Genomic DNA, 16,063 nt, shown 5'->3' with positions numbered 1-16,063 from the left:
AGAACAGACTGCAGGAGATATAGCACTGAAGGAGAAGGCCAAGGAAGAAGTGCCAGAGCTGACTGAAAGGGAACTGGCAGAGAGGTAAGAGAACAAGTAAATTTGTGTGACAGAAGTCAGCAGGTAAGGTTTTAGTAAAAAATGGGAATGGTCAGTAATACTAGTTTTTGAAAAGAGATGAAGGAAGATGAAGAGGAGAAAAGCCTACCCACCTTGTAATTATACTTTCAGAGAGCATAAAACTATAAAAAAAAAACCAACAAATGTCATGTTCTCTTTTTCTTTTTTACCCTATTCTTGTTAAATGCAATAAATGTCATGTTAACTGAATCACTTAGAAAATGGGATGAATGGGCCATGCTTGGTGGCCCACACTTGTAATCAGATCACCTTGGGAGGCTGAGGTGGGAAGACCTGAGGCCAGGAGGTCAAGGTTACAGTGAACTATGATTGTGCCACTGCATGCCAGCCTGGGCAACAGAGTAAGACACTGTCACTCAAAAAGTAAAATGGGATGAATGTATTTTGATTATGATTTTTATATAGTCTTTGGTGTATGTATAGTTTGATTTATTTTGAAAAATATAAATTATGGTAAAAACACATATTATGGTAAAACATATGGTAAACACATAATATGGTAAAACATAGTAAAACAAATTATTCTGAAAACACGTACATGTACTGTCTTAACCATTTTAAAGCATACAGTTCAGTACTATTAAGTACATTCACATTGTTGAGCAACAGATCTCTAGAATTTTTTCTTCTTGCAAAATGGACTATACCTATTGAACACCAACTTCCCATTTCCTCTTCCTCCAGCTCCTAGCAACCAACATTCTCCTTTTCTAAGACTTTGACCACTTTAGATACCTCATATGAGTGAAATCACATGGTGTTTGTCTTTTTGTGATTGACTTATTTCAGTTAACATAATGTCTTCAAGGTTCATCTATGTTGTATCATGTGATGGGATTTCCCTCTTTTCCTTCTTTCCTTTTTGATACAGTCTTACTCTGTAACCCTGACTGCAGTGCAGTGGTGCAATCTCGACTCACTGCAACCTTTGTCTCCCAGATTCAAGTGATTCTTGTACCTCAGCCTCCCAAATAGCTGGAATTACAGACACGCGCCACCAGTTTGTACTTCTTTACTTGGTACAAGTCTATACTTTTTTGCTTTATATACTCAAAGTCTATGCTTTTTTACTTGGTATTTAACTCCTTTCATGATTTAATTGAAATTAATTTTAAAGCCTTACCTCACCCACCTTTTGAATACCTGAAACTCCAGCCAAACTGGCTAACTCGCCATTCCTTACAGTGGTTTTCCTGTTCTCTTTTCTCCTCATGCTCCTTCCTTTACCATTATTAGAATATTATGGGTCCTTGGAGACCCGCACCAAACAGTATGCTGTTCATGTGTCCTCCCCTGCTCACTGCCCACCCAGTGGGTTCTCAGGTCTGAACTTCTGAACACTTTCTTTTCATACTTCAGATGATACGCATCACTAATGATCTCACATTTTAGTTACTTTGTACTTGATTCTTCCTTTTAAGTTATGAGCTCCTTGAGATTAGAGACTTGTTTCACTAATATTATAATTTCCAAAGCACCTAATATTTTTTGAATGAATGAATAAAATTCTAGAGGTACACTTAATACACATCACAGAACATAACCTATGTGCCAGTCACTATGTTAAGTACCTGAAGATGTCCCTTCAGTTTCATGTAATCCTTATAACTGTGTGAAGTAGTTCTCATTTTACAGGTATGAAAACTGTGGTTTAGAGGGGCATTTTTTTGTTTGTTTGTTTTGCTTTGTTTTGAGATGAAGTTTCATTCTTGTTGCCCAGGCTAGATTGCAATGGTGCAATCTTGGCTCACTGCAACCTCCACCTCCTATGTTGAAGTGATTCTCCTGCCTCAGCCTCCCAAGTAGCTGGGATTACAGGCATGTGCCACCATGCCTGATAATTTTGTGTTTTTAGTAGAGATGGGGTTTCACCATGTTGGTCAGGCTGCTCTCGAACTCCTGTCCTCAGGTGATCCACCCACCTCAGCCTCCCAAAGTCCTAGGATTACAGGTGTGAGCCACCATGCCCAGCCAAAGGGGTGTATTTTTAAAGTACATCTTTGGCCTAGTGTTTATTAATCTTCTTTAAAGGTTAAAGTCTAAAAAAGTATATATGTGTGTACCATGAACTATGTAAATACATATATCAGAATTTTAAATAGCCATAAACCAATTTAAAAATAAAAATTGGCCAGGCATAATGACTCATGCCTGTAATCCCAGCACCTTGGGAGGCCAAGGCAGGAGGATCTCTTGAGTCCAGGAGTTCGAGACCAGCCTAAGCAACACAGTGAGACCCTGATATAATTGTTCAGTATATATGGTGATAAAAGAAAACATACATTAGTGTTTACTAATAGCTGGAAAGAACTAAGTCTTCCATTTGCCTACTTGAAAATTTGCTACTTTTTTTCCTTTTAATTTTTTTTCTTTAAGTCCCCTTTAATGTTTATCATATACAAGGCATTGCTGTGCTTAATGCTGGAGAAATACTAAGACGTATCTTAAGGAGCTTACAGTCTGCTATAGAAAAAAGACACGTGTACGACAACAATAATTCAAGGCTTAATAAAATAAGTATAAGAAATGTGCTGCAGCCAGGCACGGTTTCCCATGCCTGTAATCCCAGCACACTGGAAGGCCAAGGTGGAAGTATTGCTTGGGCCCAGGAGTTTGAGAACAGCCTGGGAAACATAGTGAAACCCCATCTCTATAAAAAAAAAAAAAAAAAAGAAAGAAAAGAAAAAAGAAAAATATATATGCTTCGGGTATACTGAGAAGGAAAGCATTAATTCTTAGGGGTGACGGGAGGTAAATCAATCTATATTAAGATCTACTAACAATAACTTTTATTTTCTTAATAGACGAAGAATGCTGTTCAAGCTTTGATTGATAAGCATCAAAGAATACCAGGAAACATTATGAGTGCTTTGTTAGAACGTTTTCATTGATAATAAAGGGTCAACTAGAAGATGATTTCATACATTTATATTTATATTAAGTGTTTGTATCTAAGGTACTGTCTTCTGAATTTTGTAGGTCCTATAATTAGTATTTTTTTAAAAAATCATGTTAGTAAGCATCTTTCACAGAATTCATTGGTTTAAAATTGTATTGTCAAATTTGTTTTTGCTATTGTGTCAAATACTAACAAATTACACACCTAATAATTCAGAAAAATGTTTTATTTGTAAATTCCTAATAATGTATGCTAAACATATAGATTCTTAAAGTTAAGTTTATTAATAACAGCAGTTTAGGTTAAACAAACATTCCTGGATAATGCATTAAATTTCTGTATCTGTTGCCCTGACCTGATTTTGATAGATGGCATAAGCTAGGGGTTAGTATAGTTGTTTAAATTAGAAAAAAAGTGCTGTTTTCTGCGCCTCATTCCCTTAATGACCTTGGGCAAGTCATGTAATGTTTTTGTGCCTCAACAATTCACTTTTTAAAAACATGATCGTATGGTGAATGATATTATTTTGTTATTTATATTTGCTGTGATTGATAACTATTGAACCAAAATTATAATTAATTTAAACAATGTCAAAATCCTTTAGGAGTTATGTATATATTTTCTCCATTATGTGTTTAAATTATGTCTTCAGATATCATATCCAGTTGCCAAGCACAATGAAAAAGATGTATTATTTTTTAAATTGAATAAAAAAGAAATTAGGAAAAATAAAATTTCTTATTATTTTTAGTATGATATTTTTAACAAGAGTCTATAAGCAAACAATATAGGGTGTGCTGTGCATTGTCACCCCTATACTATGGTCTTAATAACGCCAGTTAAAAATCACTGTTGTGCTCTGCATTTTGTGTGTTAGAAGCTGATTCTAAGCTGAGGAAAGCAGAGTTCTCTACTTTTGCTCACTATTGAGGCTTACCCAGTTTGACTCTGCGGCCAATTAAGTGGTTTATTGCTTCAATAAAAATATACTTGAATGATAAATTTATTTATTTTTGTTTTGTTTTGTTTTTATTTAGAGATGGGGTTTTGCCGTGTTGGCCAGGCTGATCTCGAACTCCTGACCTTAGGTGATCCACCCGCCTCGGCCTCCCAAATTGCTGGGATTACAGGTGTGAGCCACGATGCCTGGCCTGAATGATAAATATATGTGAACACAGAGCCCAATGAAAAATTAATGATTTTCAATTTGTCTTTTTGAAAAATGAATTTAAGTATTATTTAAACAGAAAAGTGTCAGAAATCAAATACAGTATCTCCCTCTCCCTTTTTTAAATGTTAAATTACTAGAGTTTTTGTATAGCTTTTTGTATTGTGTGTATTTATGATATGTGAAATGTGTATAAAATTAAACAATGTGAAAATAAACCTGAGTTGCAGTTAATTTTCTTGTGAAATTACATGTGACATTTTTAAAATCTTTTTTTTTTTTCTTTTCTGAGATGGAATCTTGCTCTGTCTGTTGCCCAGGCTGGAGTGCAGTGGCGCCGTCTTGGCTCGCTGCAACCTCCGCCTCCAAGGTTCAAGCAATGCTCCTGCCTCAGCCTCCTGAGTAGCTGGGATTACACAAGTGCGCCACCACACCTGGCTAATTTTTGTATTTTTAATAGAGACAGGGTTTCATCATGTTGGCCAGGCTGGTCTTGAACTCCTGGCCTCAGGTGATCCGCCCACCTCAGGCTCCAAAAGTGCTGGGATTACAGGTATGAGCCACTGTGCTCACCCTAATCATTTTAAATTGATTTTTTTTTTTGTACTCTTTACACATTTCTCACCTAGAATCATATTCTTTTATCTAACCACAATGAAGAAACCTCACTTTCCAGTATAATAAATATATTTTAATTTTGTGGTCAATGAGAAGAGTCAATTAATAATTACTTGCAGTTTCTTCCCCCCAGCAGTGAGAAGTGTTTGGTTCAAAATTGATGAAATATTTCAGAATGAATGAATAAATGATCATAAAATGAATGAGAAATTTGTTTTGGGTCAACTATTGAGTTTTAACGACTGAAGTTAGCCAGGAGTGGTCGCGTGAACCTGTAGTCCAGCTACTTGGAAAGCTGAGGCAGGAGGAATGCTTGAGCCCAGGCGTTTGAGGCTGCAGTGAGTCGCAATTGTGCCACTGCACAGCCTGGGTGATAGAGCAAGCCCCTGGTTCTGTTCATAAAGACTAAAGAAAGAACAGCATTTATTGCTAATGTGGCAAAAGCTATTATTTTTACAATATTTAAGTTTTACTGCTTTAGTTAAAACTTTTTTTTTTTTTTTTTTTTTTTTTTTTGAGACAGAGTTTTGCTCTTGTTGCCCAGGCTGGAGTGCAATGGCATGATCTCGGCTCACCGCAACCTCTGCCTCCCAAGTTCAAGCAATTCTCCTGCCTCAGCCTCCCAAGTAGCTGGGATTACAGGCATGTGCCACCACGCCCAGCTAATTTTGTATTTTTAGTAGAGACGGGGTTTCTCCATGTTGGTCAGGCTGGTCTTGAACTCCCGACCTCAGGTGATCCGCCTGCCTCGGCCTCCTCAAGTGCTGGGATTACAGGCATGAGCCACCGTGCCCGGCAATTAAAACTTTTTTTTTTTTAAACCCTGATATTCAGACTAACATCAGTGCTTCAGATCTTTATCTTTGCTATTTGAGTTTAATTCCCATTTATAAGAGTCAGAGAATATGACTAAATATAGAAATATGGCTGGGCATGATGGCACACACCTGTAATCCCAGCCCTTTGGGAGGATTGCTTGAGGCCAGGAGTTTGAGACCACCTGGGCAACATAACAAGACCCCTTATCAAATAAGTTTTTTTTTTTTTTTTTTTTTTTAATCTGGGTGCAGTGGCTCACACCTGTCATCCTAACACTTTGGGAGGCTGAGGCAGCTGGGTCACTTGAGCCCAGGAATTCAAGACCAGCCTGAGTGAAACCCTGTCTCTACAAAAAAAACCCCACAAAAATCAGCTGGGCATGGTGGCACACACCTGCAGTTACAGCTACCTGGGGGGCTGAGGTGGAAGGTTGAGCCTGCAGAGATGAGAGCTGCAGTGAGCAATGATTGTGCCACTGCACTCCAGCCTCAGCAATAGAATGAGACCCTGTCTCAAAAAAAAGAGAAAAATTAAAAGAAACATAAGTAATGGAAAGAAAGTGTATTAGGGGTTTTTTTCATAATTTTTCTTTCCCTTCTTATCACTTCTATTCATGTGTCTTGACCCTTTTTTGAGGAGTGTTCACAGTCAGAACCTGATGCAAGCATGAAGAGCCTCTCTCCAGAAGCGTAAACGTGGCCCACTTATGGGAAGTTTTTCTTACTCATTTTTAAAAACTTTCATTCTGAAACAATTCGAAGCTTACAGAAAAGTTGCAATTATAGTGCAGAGTACTCCCATATACTCTTCAACCAGATTAACCAACGTAACATGTCACATTTGTTTTATTCTTTTCACACTCCTGTTGCCCTCGCTGTCTCCACATATATATCTATACTTTTTCTCCTGGATCATCTGATAGTAAATTGCAAATACCATGCCCCTTACTGTTACCTGGACTGTGAGATCATCCATTTATAAAACCACAAGACAATGATTAAAAATAAATCAGGAAATTCTGATGGACATAATACTACTATCTATAGACGGCATTTAAATTTCACCAGTTGTCTCAGTAATATCATTTATATCAATTTTTCTTCTTGATTCATCCAAGGAAGGATCACACATTGCATTTAGTTTTCCTATTTCTTCAGTCACCTTTAATCTGGAATGATTCCTCAGCCCTTCTTTGTCTTCAATGATAGTGACCTTTTTGGAGAGGAGGGACCATTTATTTTGCAGATAAGCCCTCAGTTTGTTTTTGCCTCACATTTCATTACGAGTTGATTCAGACTATGCATTATTTTAGAAATACAACATGAATGATGCTGCGGCTCTCTCCAGGACGTCACATCAGGAGGCACATATGTTGGTTTGTGTCATTAGTAGTGGCAATAATTTTGATTGCTTGGCTGAGATGGCATTCACCAGGTTCATTCCTTGTAGTTATTATTTTTTTCCCTTTTTAATAAGGAAAATTATTTTGAGATTCTTTGAGACTGTGTACAATCATGCATTGCTTAATGATGGGAATATATTCTAGAAATGCATCATCAGGCGATTTTGTCATTATGTGAACGTCATAAAGTGTACTTACACAAAGCTAAATATATTGCCTACTACACAAATAGGCTGTATGCAACAGCCTGTTGCTCCTAGGCTACAAAACTGTACCGCATGTGACTACTGAATACTGTGGGCAATTGCAACACAATATTTGTGTATCTAAACACAGCTAAACATAGAAAAGGTACAGTAAAAATAAGGTATTATAATCTTATGGGACCACTGTTGACTGAAACGTTACTATGTAGCACATAACTGCATGTAGCTGTTTCTCATCAAACCTTAACTCATTAACTTAGCATCTTTCGAATTGATTCTTGTGTGAATAAATTATTACTAGGGGTTCAAGAGTGTAATTTTCTCTTATCCTATATTTACTAGTTGGCATTCTTTTTTTCCTTTTTTCTTGAGACAGGGTCTCAGTCTATTGTGGGCAGTGGTGTGATCTCGGCTCACGGCAGCCCCCTGGGTTTAAGCAATTCTCATGTCTCTGCCTCCCAAGTAGTTGGGACTACAGGTGTGTGCCACCACACCTGGCTAATTTTTTATTATGTTTAGTAGAGATGGGTTTTTGCCATGTTGGCCAGGCTGGTAGTAGTTGGCATTCTATAAGAAAGAGCATTCCAGTTTCAGTACCGCCCCCACCCCCCAGCCTTTAAAAATAATTTCAACTTTTAAATTCAGGGGTTATATGTGCAGGTTTGTTACATGGATGTATTGTGTGACTGCATGACTCTGAGGTTTGCGGTATGAATGATCTCATCCTAGTACCTAGGACCCAATAGGTCGTTTATCAGCCCTTAGCCTTTTTCCCTCTCCCCTGTAGCAGTCCCCAGTATCTGTTGCTTCCACTTTTCTATCTATACTCTCTTTTGTTTTCTCTTTTCTTTTCTTTCTTTCTTTCTTTCTTTTTTTTTTTTTTTTTTTGAGGCAGGATCTCACTTGCCCAGGCTGGAGTACAGTGGTGTGATCACGGCTCATTGCTGCCTCGACCTCCCCAGACTCAGGTGATCTTCCCACCTTAGCCACCCGAGTAGCTGGGACTACAGGCATGTGCTGACCCACCAGGCTAATTTTTGTATTTTTTATAGAGACGAGGTTTCATCATATTGCCCAGGCTGGTCTCTAGCCCCTGAGCTCAAGTGATATGCCCCTCCTTAGCCTCCCAAAGTGCTGGGATTACAAGTGCGAGCCATTTATTTATCACTTATAAGTATTTTCCCTCAATATAATTGGGGCATAATTCTTTCACTCATTGGCCATTGGTGATTAATCTCAATCTGTAGCTCCTCTCCCTTCTCCTGAGGTAGGGATAGGGGATGGGGCTGAAACACACACACGCGCGCGCACACACACACACACACACACACACCATATTTTGTTTATCTGTTGATGAATGTTTGGGGTGATTGGTGTATAAACGTGTCTGAGTCTCTGCTTTTAATTCTTTTGGGTATATACCTGGAAGTGGTATTGCTGGATCATATGGCAATTCCACATTTAAGTTTTTTTAGGAACCACGTGTAAACCAAAAATAAATTTCTGAGGCCCCTCAACCATCTGAATGGACCAAGGCCATTTTAAAGTTAACCTTCCTCTTGGCCAGGGGCATTTTAAAGTTAACCTGAAAAACTGGTTCAGGCCATGATGGGAACGGTGGGTTGGACATAACTCATTATACCTTCCTCCATTTTGGAATTCAGGAAAAGTCAACCAGCATTAACATCAACACAGATCTTAAGCCTGATTAGAAACATTTATAACCTATTCTCTCTGAAGCCTGCTAGTTGATAAAACCTTGGTCTCCACAACTTTTTATTGTAACGGAGACATTCCTTTCTATTGATAATAACTCTGTTAACAAATTGCCAATCAGAAAAATTAATAATCTACCTATGACCCCCCCATTCCGACTTCTAGTTGTCCTGCCTTTCCAGATCAAATCAATGTAAATCTTACATGTATTGATTGATGTATTATGTCTCCCTAAAATGTATAAAAGCAAATTGTATCCCAACCACCTTGGACACATGTCATCAGGACCTCCTGAGGCTGGCTGTTCACGGGTGCATCCTTAACCTTGGCAAAATTAACTTTCTAAAATGATTGAGACCTCAGATACTTTTGGGTTCACACACCAAGCTCTTCCACAGAGACTGTATCATTTTACATTCCCATCAGCGATGCACTTTTACTAGCACTTGTTATTTTCAATTTTTTTTTAACAATAGCCATCCTATGACTAGTGGGGAAGTGGTATCTCACTGTGGTTTTGATTTGCATTTCCCTAATAATTAGTGATGTTGAGGATGTTTTCATGTGCTTGCTGGCCATTTGCATATCTGCTTTCGAGAAATATCTATTTAAGGCCTTAGTCCATTTTTGGATTGGGTTGTTTTGTCGTTGATGTTGAGTTTTTGGAATTCTTTTTTTTTTTTTTTTTTTTTTTTTTTTTTGAGACGGAGTCTCGCTCTGTCGCCCAGGCTGGAGTGCAGTGGCCGGATCTCAGCTCACTGCAAGCTCCGCCTCCCGGGTTTACGCCATTCTCCTGCCTCAGCCTCCCGAGTAGCTTGGACTACAGGCGCCAGCCACCTCGCCCGGCTAGCTTTTTTTGTATTTTTTAGTAGAGACGGGGTTTCACCGTGTTAGCCAGGATGGTCTCGAACTCCTGACCTCGTGATCCGCCCATCTCGGCCTCCCAAAGTGCTGGGATTACAGGCTTGAGCCACCGCGCCCGACCAAGTTTTTGGAATTCTTTACATACTCTGGATATTAATCTTTTATCAGATATATAATTTGCACATGTTTTCCCCCTTTTTGTAGGTTTTTTATACTTCAGTAATGTCCTTTGATTAATAAAAGTTTTTAATTGTAATGAGATCCAATTTAGCTATTTCTCCTTCTTCTGTCTCTCTTTTTTTGGCTGGTGTTTCTGGTGTCATATCCAAGAAATAATGGCCAAATTCAATTTTATTAAGATTTTCCCTTGTGTTTTCTTCTGAGAGGTTTTAAGTTTTATCTGTTACATTTAGGTATTTGATTCATTTCAGCTAATTTTTGTGTATAATGTAAAACAAAGATCCAATTTTATTATTTTTCAGGTGAATATCCAGTTTTCCCAGCACTATTTGTTGAAAACACTATATTTTCCACACTGAATGATCTTGGCATTCGACTGAGCATATATGCAAGGGTTTATTTCTGGGCTGGTTTTTTTTTTTTTTTTTTTTTTTTTTTTTTTTGAGGCAGTTTGGCTCTTGTTGCCCAGGCTGGAGTGCAATGGAGCGATCTCGGCTCACCGCAACCTCCGCCTCCCAGGTTCAAGCGATTCTCCGGCCTTAGCCTCCCGAGTAGCTGGGCATGTGCTACTATGCCCGGCTAATTTTGTATTTTTAGTAGAGATGGGGCTTCTCCATGTTGGTCAGGCTGATGTTGAGCTGCCGATCACAGGCAATTCACCCACTTCGGCCTCCCAAAGTGCTGGGATTATAGGCGTGAGCCACCGCTCCTGGCCCTGGGCTGTTTATTCTATTCCATTGGTCTGTATGTTCTTGTGTCAATACCATACTGACCTGATTACTGTAGTTTTGTAGTAAGTTTGGAACTGAGGAAATGTGAGTCTTCCAACTTTGTTTTTAATACAGCGAACACTTCTTCCTCCCCCCGCCCCCACATTTTCCCCCCATATTGTTTTGGCTATTTGGGGTCTCTTGAATTTAAGATAGGTTTTTCTATTTCTGCAAAAACAAATAAGCAAAATGCAAGCCATTTGGATTTTGATAGAGGTTGCATTGAATCTGTGGATTGCTTTGGATAGTATTGTCATCTTAATATTAAGCCTTTCAATCCATAAACATGGGTTATATTTTCATTTATTTACATCTTTAATTTCTTCAAGCAGTGTTTTATAGTTTTTAGCATACGAGTCTGTTGTCTCCTTGGTTAAGTCTATTCCTAGATATTTTGATTCTATTGTAAATGTAATAGTTTCTTTCTTTCTCTCTTTCTCCCTTTTTCCTTCCTTCCTTCCTTTCCTCCTTCCTTCCTTCTTTCTTTCCCTTCCTTCCCTTCCTTCCTTCCTTCTTCCCTTTCTCTCTTTCCCTCCCTTCCTTCCCTTCCTTCCCTTCCTTCCCTTCCTTCCCTTCCTTCCCTTCCTTCCCTTCCTTCCCTTCCTTCCCTTCTTTCCCTTCCTTCCCTTCCTTCCCTTCCTTCCCTTCTTTCCCTTCCTTCCCTTCCTTTCCTTTCCCTTCCTTCCTTCCTTCCTTCCTTCCTTCCTTCCTTCCTTCCTTCCTTCCTTCCTTCCTTCCTTCCTTCCTCTCTCTTTCTTTCTCTCTCTAGCTCTCTCTCTTTCTCTTTTAAGAGATAGGGTCTTCCTCTGTCACCCATGCTGAAGTGTGATGGCACAATGCACAGTCATGACTCACTGCAGTTTTGACTTCCTGGACTCAAGTAATCCTCCCACATTAGCCTCCCAAACAGCTGAGACCACAGGTGCATGCCACCACAACTGGCTAATTTTTAAATTTCTTGTAAAGATGGGGTCAGTCTTGCTGTGTTGCTCAAGCTAGTCTCAAACTCCTGGCTTCAAGTGATCCTCCTGCCCTGGCCTCCCAAAGACCTGGGATTACAGGCATGAGCCACCACACCCAGCCACAACTGATTTCTGTGTTAATTTTATATCATCAACTTTGCCAAGTTTGTTCGTATATTAACTGTAACAGTTTGTGTGTGTGTGGTTTGTATATTAGCTGTAACAGTTTGTGTGTGTGTGTGTGTGTGTGTGTGTGTAATCTGTAGATTTGCAACTTATAATGTTATCTGTGAACAAAGATAATTTTGTCAAAGGCATGCGAACAAGAGTGACTCCGTCTTGAATAGGGGATGGATAAATTGAGGATGTGATCTGCTGGGCTGCGTTCCCTGGAGTTTAGGTGTTCTTAGCCACAGGATGAGATAGGAGGTTGGCAGGACTGGTGTGACAAGACACAGGTCATAAAGACCCTGCCAGTAAAACAGCATATGGTAAAGAAGCTAGCCCAAACCCCCCAAAACCAAGATGGCAATGAAAATGACCTCTGGTTGTCCTCATGCTTATTGTACACTAATTATAAAGCATTTGTGTGCTAAAATCCCATCCTTTACCCAGGATAAAATAGTCCCATCAGCATCATGACAGTTTACAAATGCCATGGTGATGTCTGGAGGCTACCCTATATGGTCTAAAATGGGCAAGAACCCTCAGTTCTGGGAACTCCCCACCACTTTCCGTGAAAACTCATGAATAATTCACCCTTGTTTAGAATATATTCAAGAGGTAATCATAAGTATACTCAGCTGAGCAGCCCATGCCACTGCTCTGTCTATGAGTAGCCATTCTTTTGTTTCCTTACTTTCTTAATAAACTTGTTTTCACTTTGCTGTATGGTCTTGCCCTAAATTCTTTCTTGTACAAGATCCAAGACCCCTCTGTTGGGGTCTGGATTGGGACTCCTTCCCAGTAACATCTTTCTAGTGAACCGTGAAGGGATGATCCTGGAGAAACCCCCAACCCAAAGGAAATAGACTGCAGTGCTGGGCACAGTGGCTCATATCTGTAATCCCAGCATTTTGGGAGGCCAAGGTGGGTGTATCGCCTGAGCTCAGGAGTTTGAGAACAGTCTGGGCAACATGTCAAAACCCCATCTCTATCACAAATACAAGAAAATAGCCAGGTGTGGTAGTGCATGCCTGCAGTCCCAGCTACTCAGGAGGCTGAGGTGGGAGGATTGCTTGAGACTGGGAAGTGGGGGGTGCACTGAGCTGAGATTGTGCCACTACACTCCAGCCTGGGTGACAGAGTGAGACCCTGTCTCAAAAAAAAAAAAGGAAATAGACTGCAGCCCCAATGGGCCAACTTTGGATTAAGTGGTGGAATATTTTGTTTGTTTTTTGAGATGGAGTTTCACTCTGTCACCCAGGCTGGAGTGCAATGGCACCATCTTGGCTCACTGTAACCTCTACCTTCTGTGTTCAAGCGATTCTCCTGCCTCAGCCTCCCGAGTAGCTGGGATTACAGGGAAGTGCCACTGCGCCTGGCTAATTTTCGCATTTTCAGTAGAGACGGGGTTTCTCCATGTTGGCCAGGCTGCTCTCGAACTCCTGACCTCAGGTGATCCACCCGCCTCGGCCTCCCAAAGTGTTGGGATTACAGGCGTGAGCCGCAACACCTGGCCTAAGTGGTGGATATTTTAATCCTGGGTAAAGGATGGAATTAGGTTAGAGACTCAATTTAAAAGGGCTCGAGTCCCTCCTAAGAAACAGGGGGTTTAAGGTACCTCTCAGTAAAGGGCAAAGATTCTTGTCTGAAATTAGGTTAGACTCCCAACTTAGGAAGTTAGAGTCCTTCCTAAGATTTAATGGGTTAGAGCCCCCTGTATTCAGTAAAATCCTTCTTGGTTAAAAACAAATTTGGGGCTGAGTGCGGTGTCTCATGCCTGTAATCCCAGCACTTTGGGAGGCCAAGGCGGGTGGATCGCCTGAGATCAGGAGTTTGAGGCCAGCCTGACCAACATGGTGAAACCCTGTCTCTACTAAAATTACAAAATTAGCTGGGGCTGTGGCACATGCCTATAATCCCAGCTACTTGGAAGGCTGAGGCAGGAGAATCACTTGAACCCGAGAGGTGGAGGTTGCAGTGAGCCAAGACTGCGTCATTACCCTCCAGCCTGGGCAACAAGAGCGAAACTCTGTCTCAAAAAAATAAAATAAAATAAAATAATAAAATAAATTTGGCACTATGGGATGCTAATTGCTATTCTCTTTGAATTAATCTGCCTTATGCTCTTTGGTAGTGGCTGTGGGTGACGGGATTAGGCATATACTGGGTCATGGGACACGGGAAGCTTTTTTCTCCCCAAAGAGGGAAATGAGAGCTGATGCAACCACTGGAAAAGATCCCTTTGCGACTGACAAGCAACCTCCTGAACTTTTGATTCAATGTCGCTGCAAGGGGTGGGTTTTCTCTGACCCCTTGGGTTCCTCGCCTTCCCTACCCTGCTGCAGGCATGTATTTGTACCTTTCTCTCCTTTCCCTTTCCTATCTTTTCTGTTACTCAGGGTGACTGTCCACTCTTCATCTTTCTCAGATACCAAAAGTTGAAACTCCCAGCCGGTGGAGGTCATTCCACCCCACTTTGAGTGGATTAAGGATGACGGGGGGCCAATGGGGGCAAGTTTGAGCCTTGCCAAGTCGATACTGGGTGCTGAGTGGGGTAGCTAAGTGTCTACATTTTGTCATATGTATTTTGTTCTGGCTGGGGTTAAAAAATGTTAATTCGGTTCCCCCATGCAGACCATTGGGCAGCATCTTGCAAAATTGGGAGGCTTTTGCCTGTGGTTCCATGAAACACAAAAAGATGTATTTCCTTAGTGATGTGGCTTGGCCCACATGGCCATGGTGCAGCCAGCAGGGTCACTAGGACCACTCAGGGAAAGGGAACCCAGAAACCTGTCATGCTGGCAAAGCATAAGACTTTCTTAACCAGTCAGACTTCTGGCCTCTCAATCTCTCTCTCTCTCTTTCTCTCTCTCTCATTTTCTCTCTCACTCTTTCTTTGCAAACTGGTTGAATGAATGATAAAAATCACTATCTCCTCTACAAAATTTTGATTAATGGGAAAAAGGATTTGTGAGACTAGTCTTAGGCTGTAGCAAATCTGGTGTACTTTGCACTATGAATTTGTCTTTGTGTGTAGTTCTGCTATAAAAAGGGTTACCATAGGGTTTAATGTGGGCCTAGGACCCCTATAAGCCTGCTATTCAAGCTGTAGCAGCAAGCTGGTCATTTACAAAGATTGTTGCATATTCCTGAAACAAAAACTAGGTAAATTTTCCTGTCCATCTTGTTTTATGTCCTTGGGAGCTTGACCTTGTGAGTATATGGGGATACTTTTTCTTGGTCTCCACTATCTAGAGGGTGAAAATTTTGGGGTTCATGTCAATAGTTGCCCTAAAAATTATAGGCCACTGAAAATTTTGGCCAAAACTTTTGGCCATTGAAATGGCCAAAACTATGATTACTTTTGCACCAACCTAATATCTTGGGCTCTTAAAAGCCTTTGTAAGCTCAGAATTGGCTGCTCTAGGTTCCTTCTGGGAAGGGCAATAAACACTGCCCAGTGCTGTATCTCAGAAGCTAAGGCTTTGCCATTTCACAATGGTGACTTGGGTTCAATTCCTAGCTTAGGGAATGAGTACTTTCTAGTCGATATTTGTGTGACCTTTGCCATTTGTTGATTCTCTTCACCTTCATGAACAACAACCTCTGACTTTCCAGCTTGAATTTTCCTTTCTCTGAGCTACCTTTGAAGATTCTAGATCTTGTAAAAACTGCTTACCACCTCTTTGAAAATACCTCATACACCCATGGTGAAGTCATAAACTTAGTTAAGGCTTATTGTTTCACCTGGGAAGTTACCTTTAGTAAAGTTCAAAACCCAGAAATACTGGCTGTAGATTCTTGCTAGAGTCTGGTAATAAGAGATCTGGTTAAACGTCAGCTTAAGTAAAAGCAGATTATTCAAGCTATACATATATTTAAAAGGTCTTTATGGTTCTTCCCCCCTCCGGTTGAATCTTGTTTTTCTGAAAAAAGTTATTTTCTTCTCAGTTGATTGAATTGTTTTTCTCCATTTTATCTTCTTGCCACTATTGACACCCAAATGAGAGGACCTAGGTAATTTCTAACAGCCTGGGACTCCTGGAGAAAGGCAGAGGAGGTGCCACAGACCCCATTTTGGGAAAACCTTCTGATTTCCTCATGGAACCCCAAGAATTGAAAGTGAATAGATTCCTTTCAAAATCTAAGGTTC

The 16,063-nt window shown here is 40.3% G+C and overlaps 1 protein-coding gene across 6 annotated transcripts in view; it reads left to right on the top strand.

Moving 5' to 3' along the window:
- Positions 1 to 4,426, top strand: part of TMEM68 (transmembrane protein 68) — a 40,223-nt gene extending 35,797 nt beyond the window's left edge. For 5 of the 6 annotated variants that reach the window (XM_010362548.2, XM_010362543.2, XM_030937778.1 and 2 more), the window contains one exon: positions 2,946 to 4,426. In XM_010362548.2, the coding sequence (XP_010360850.1) occupies positions 2,946 to 3,032 (87 nt within the window). In that variant the 3' untranslated portion in view covers positions 3,033 to 4,426. The remainder of the gene's footprint in view (positions 1 to 2,945) is intronic. The other variant, XM_030937780.1, reaches the window with a different exon arrangement.
- The last annotated feature ends 11,637 nt before the right edge of the window (positions 4,427 to 16,063 follow it).

Source organism: Rhinopithecus roxellana, chromosome 9 (genome assembly GCF_007565055.1).
Source record: "Rhinopithecus roxellana isolate Shanxi Qingling chromosome 9, ASM756505v1, whole genome shotgun sequence".
Lineage (NCBI taxonomy): Eukaryota > Metazoa > Chordata > Mammalia > Primates > Cercopithecidae > Rhinopithecus > Rhinopithecus roxellana.
This window is presented reverse-complemented; position numbering and strand designations above follow the sequence as displayed.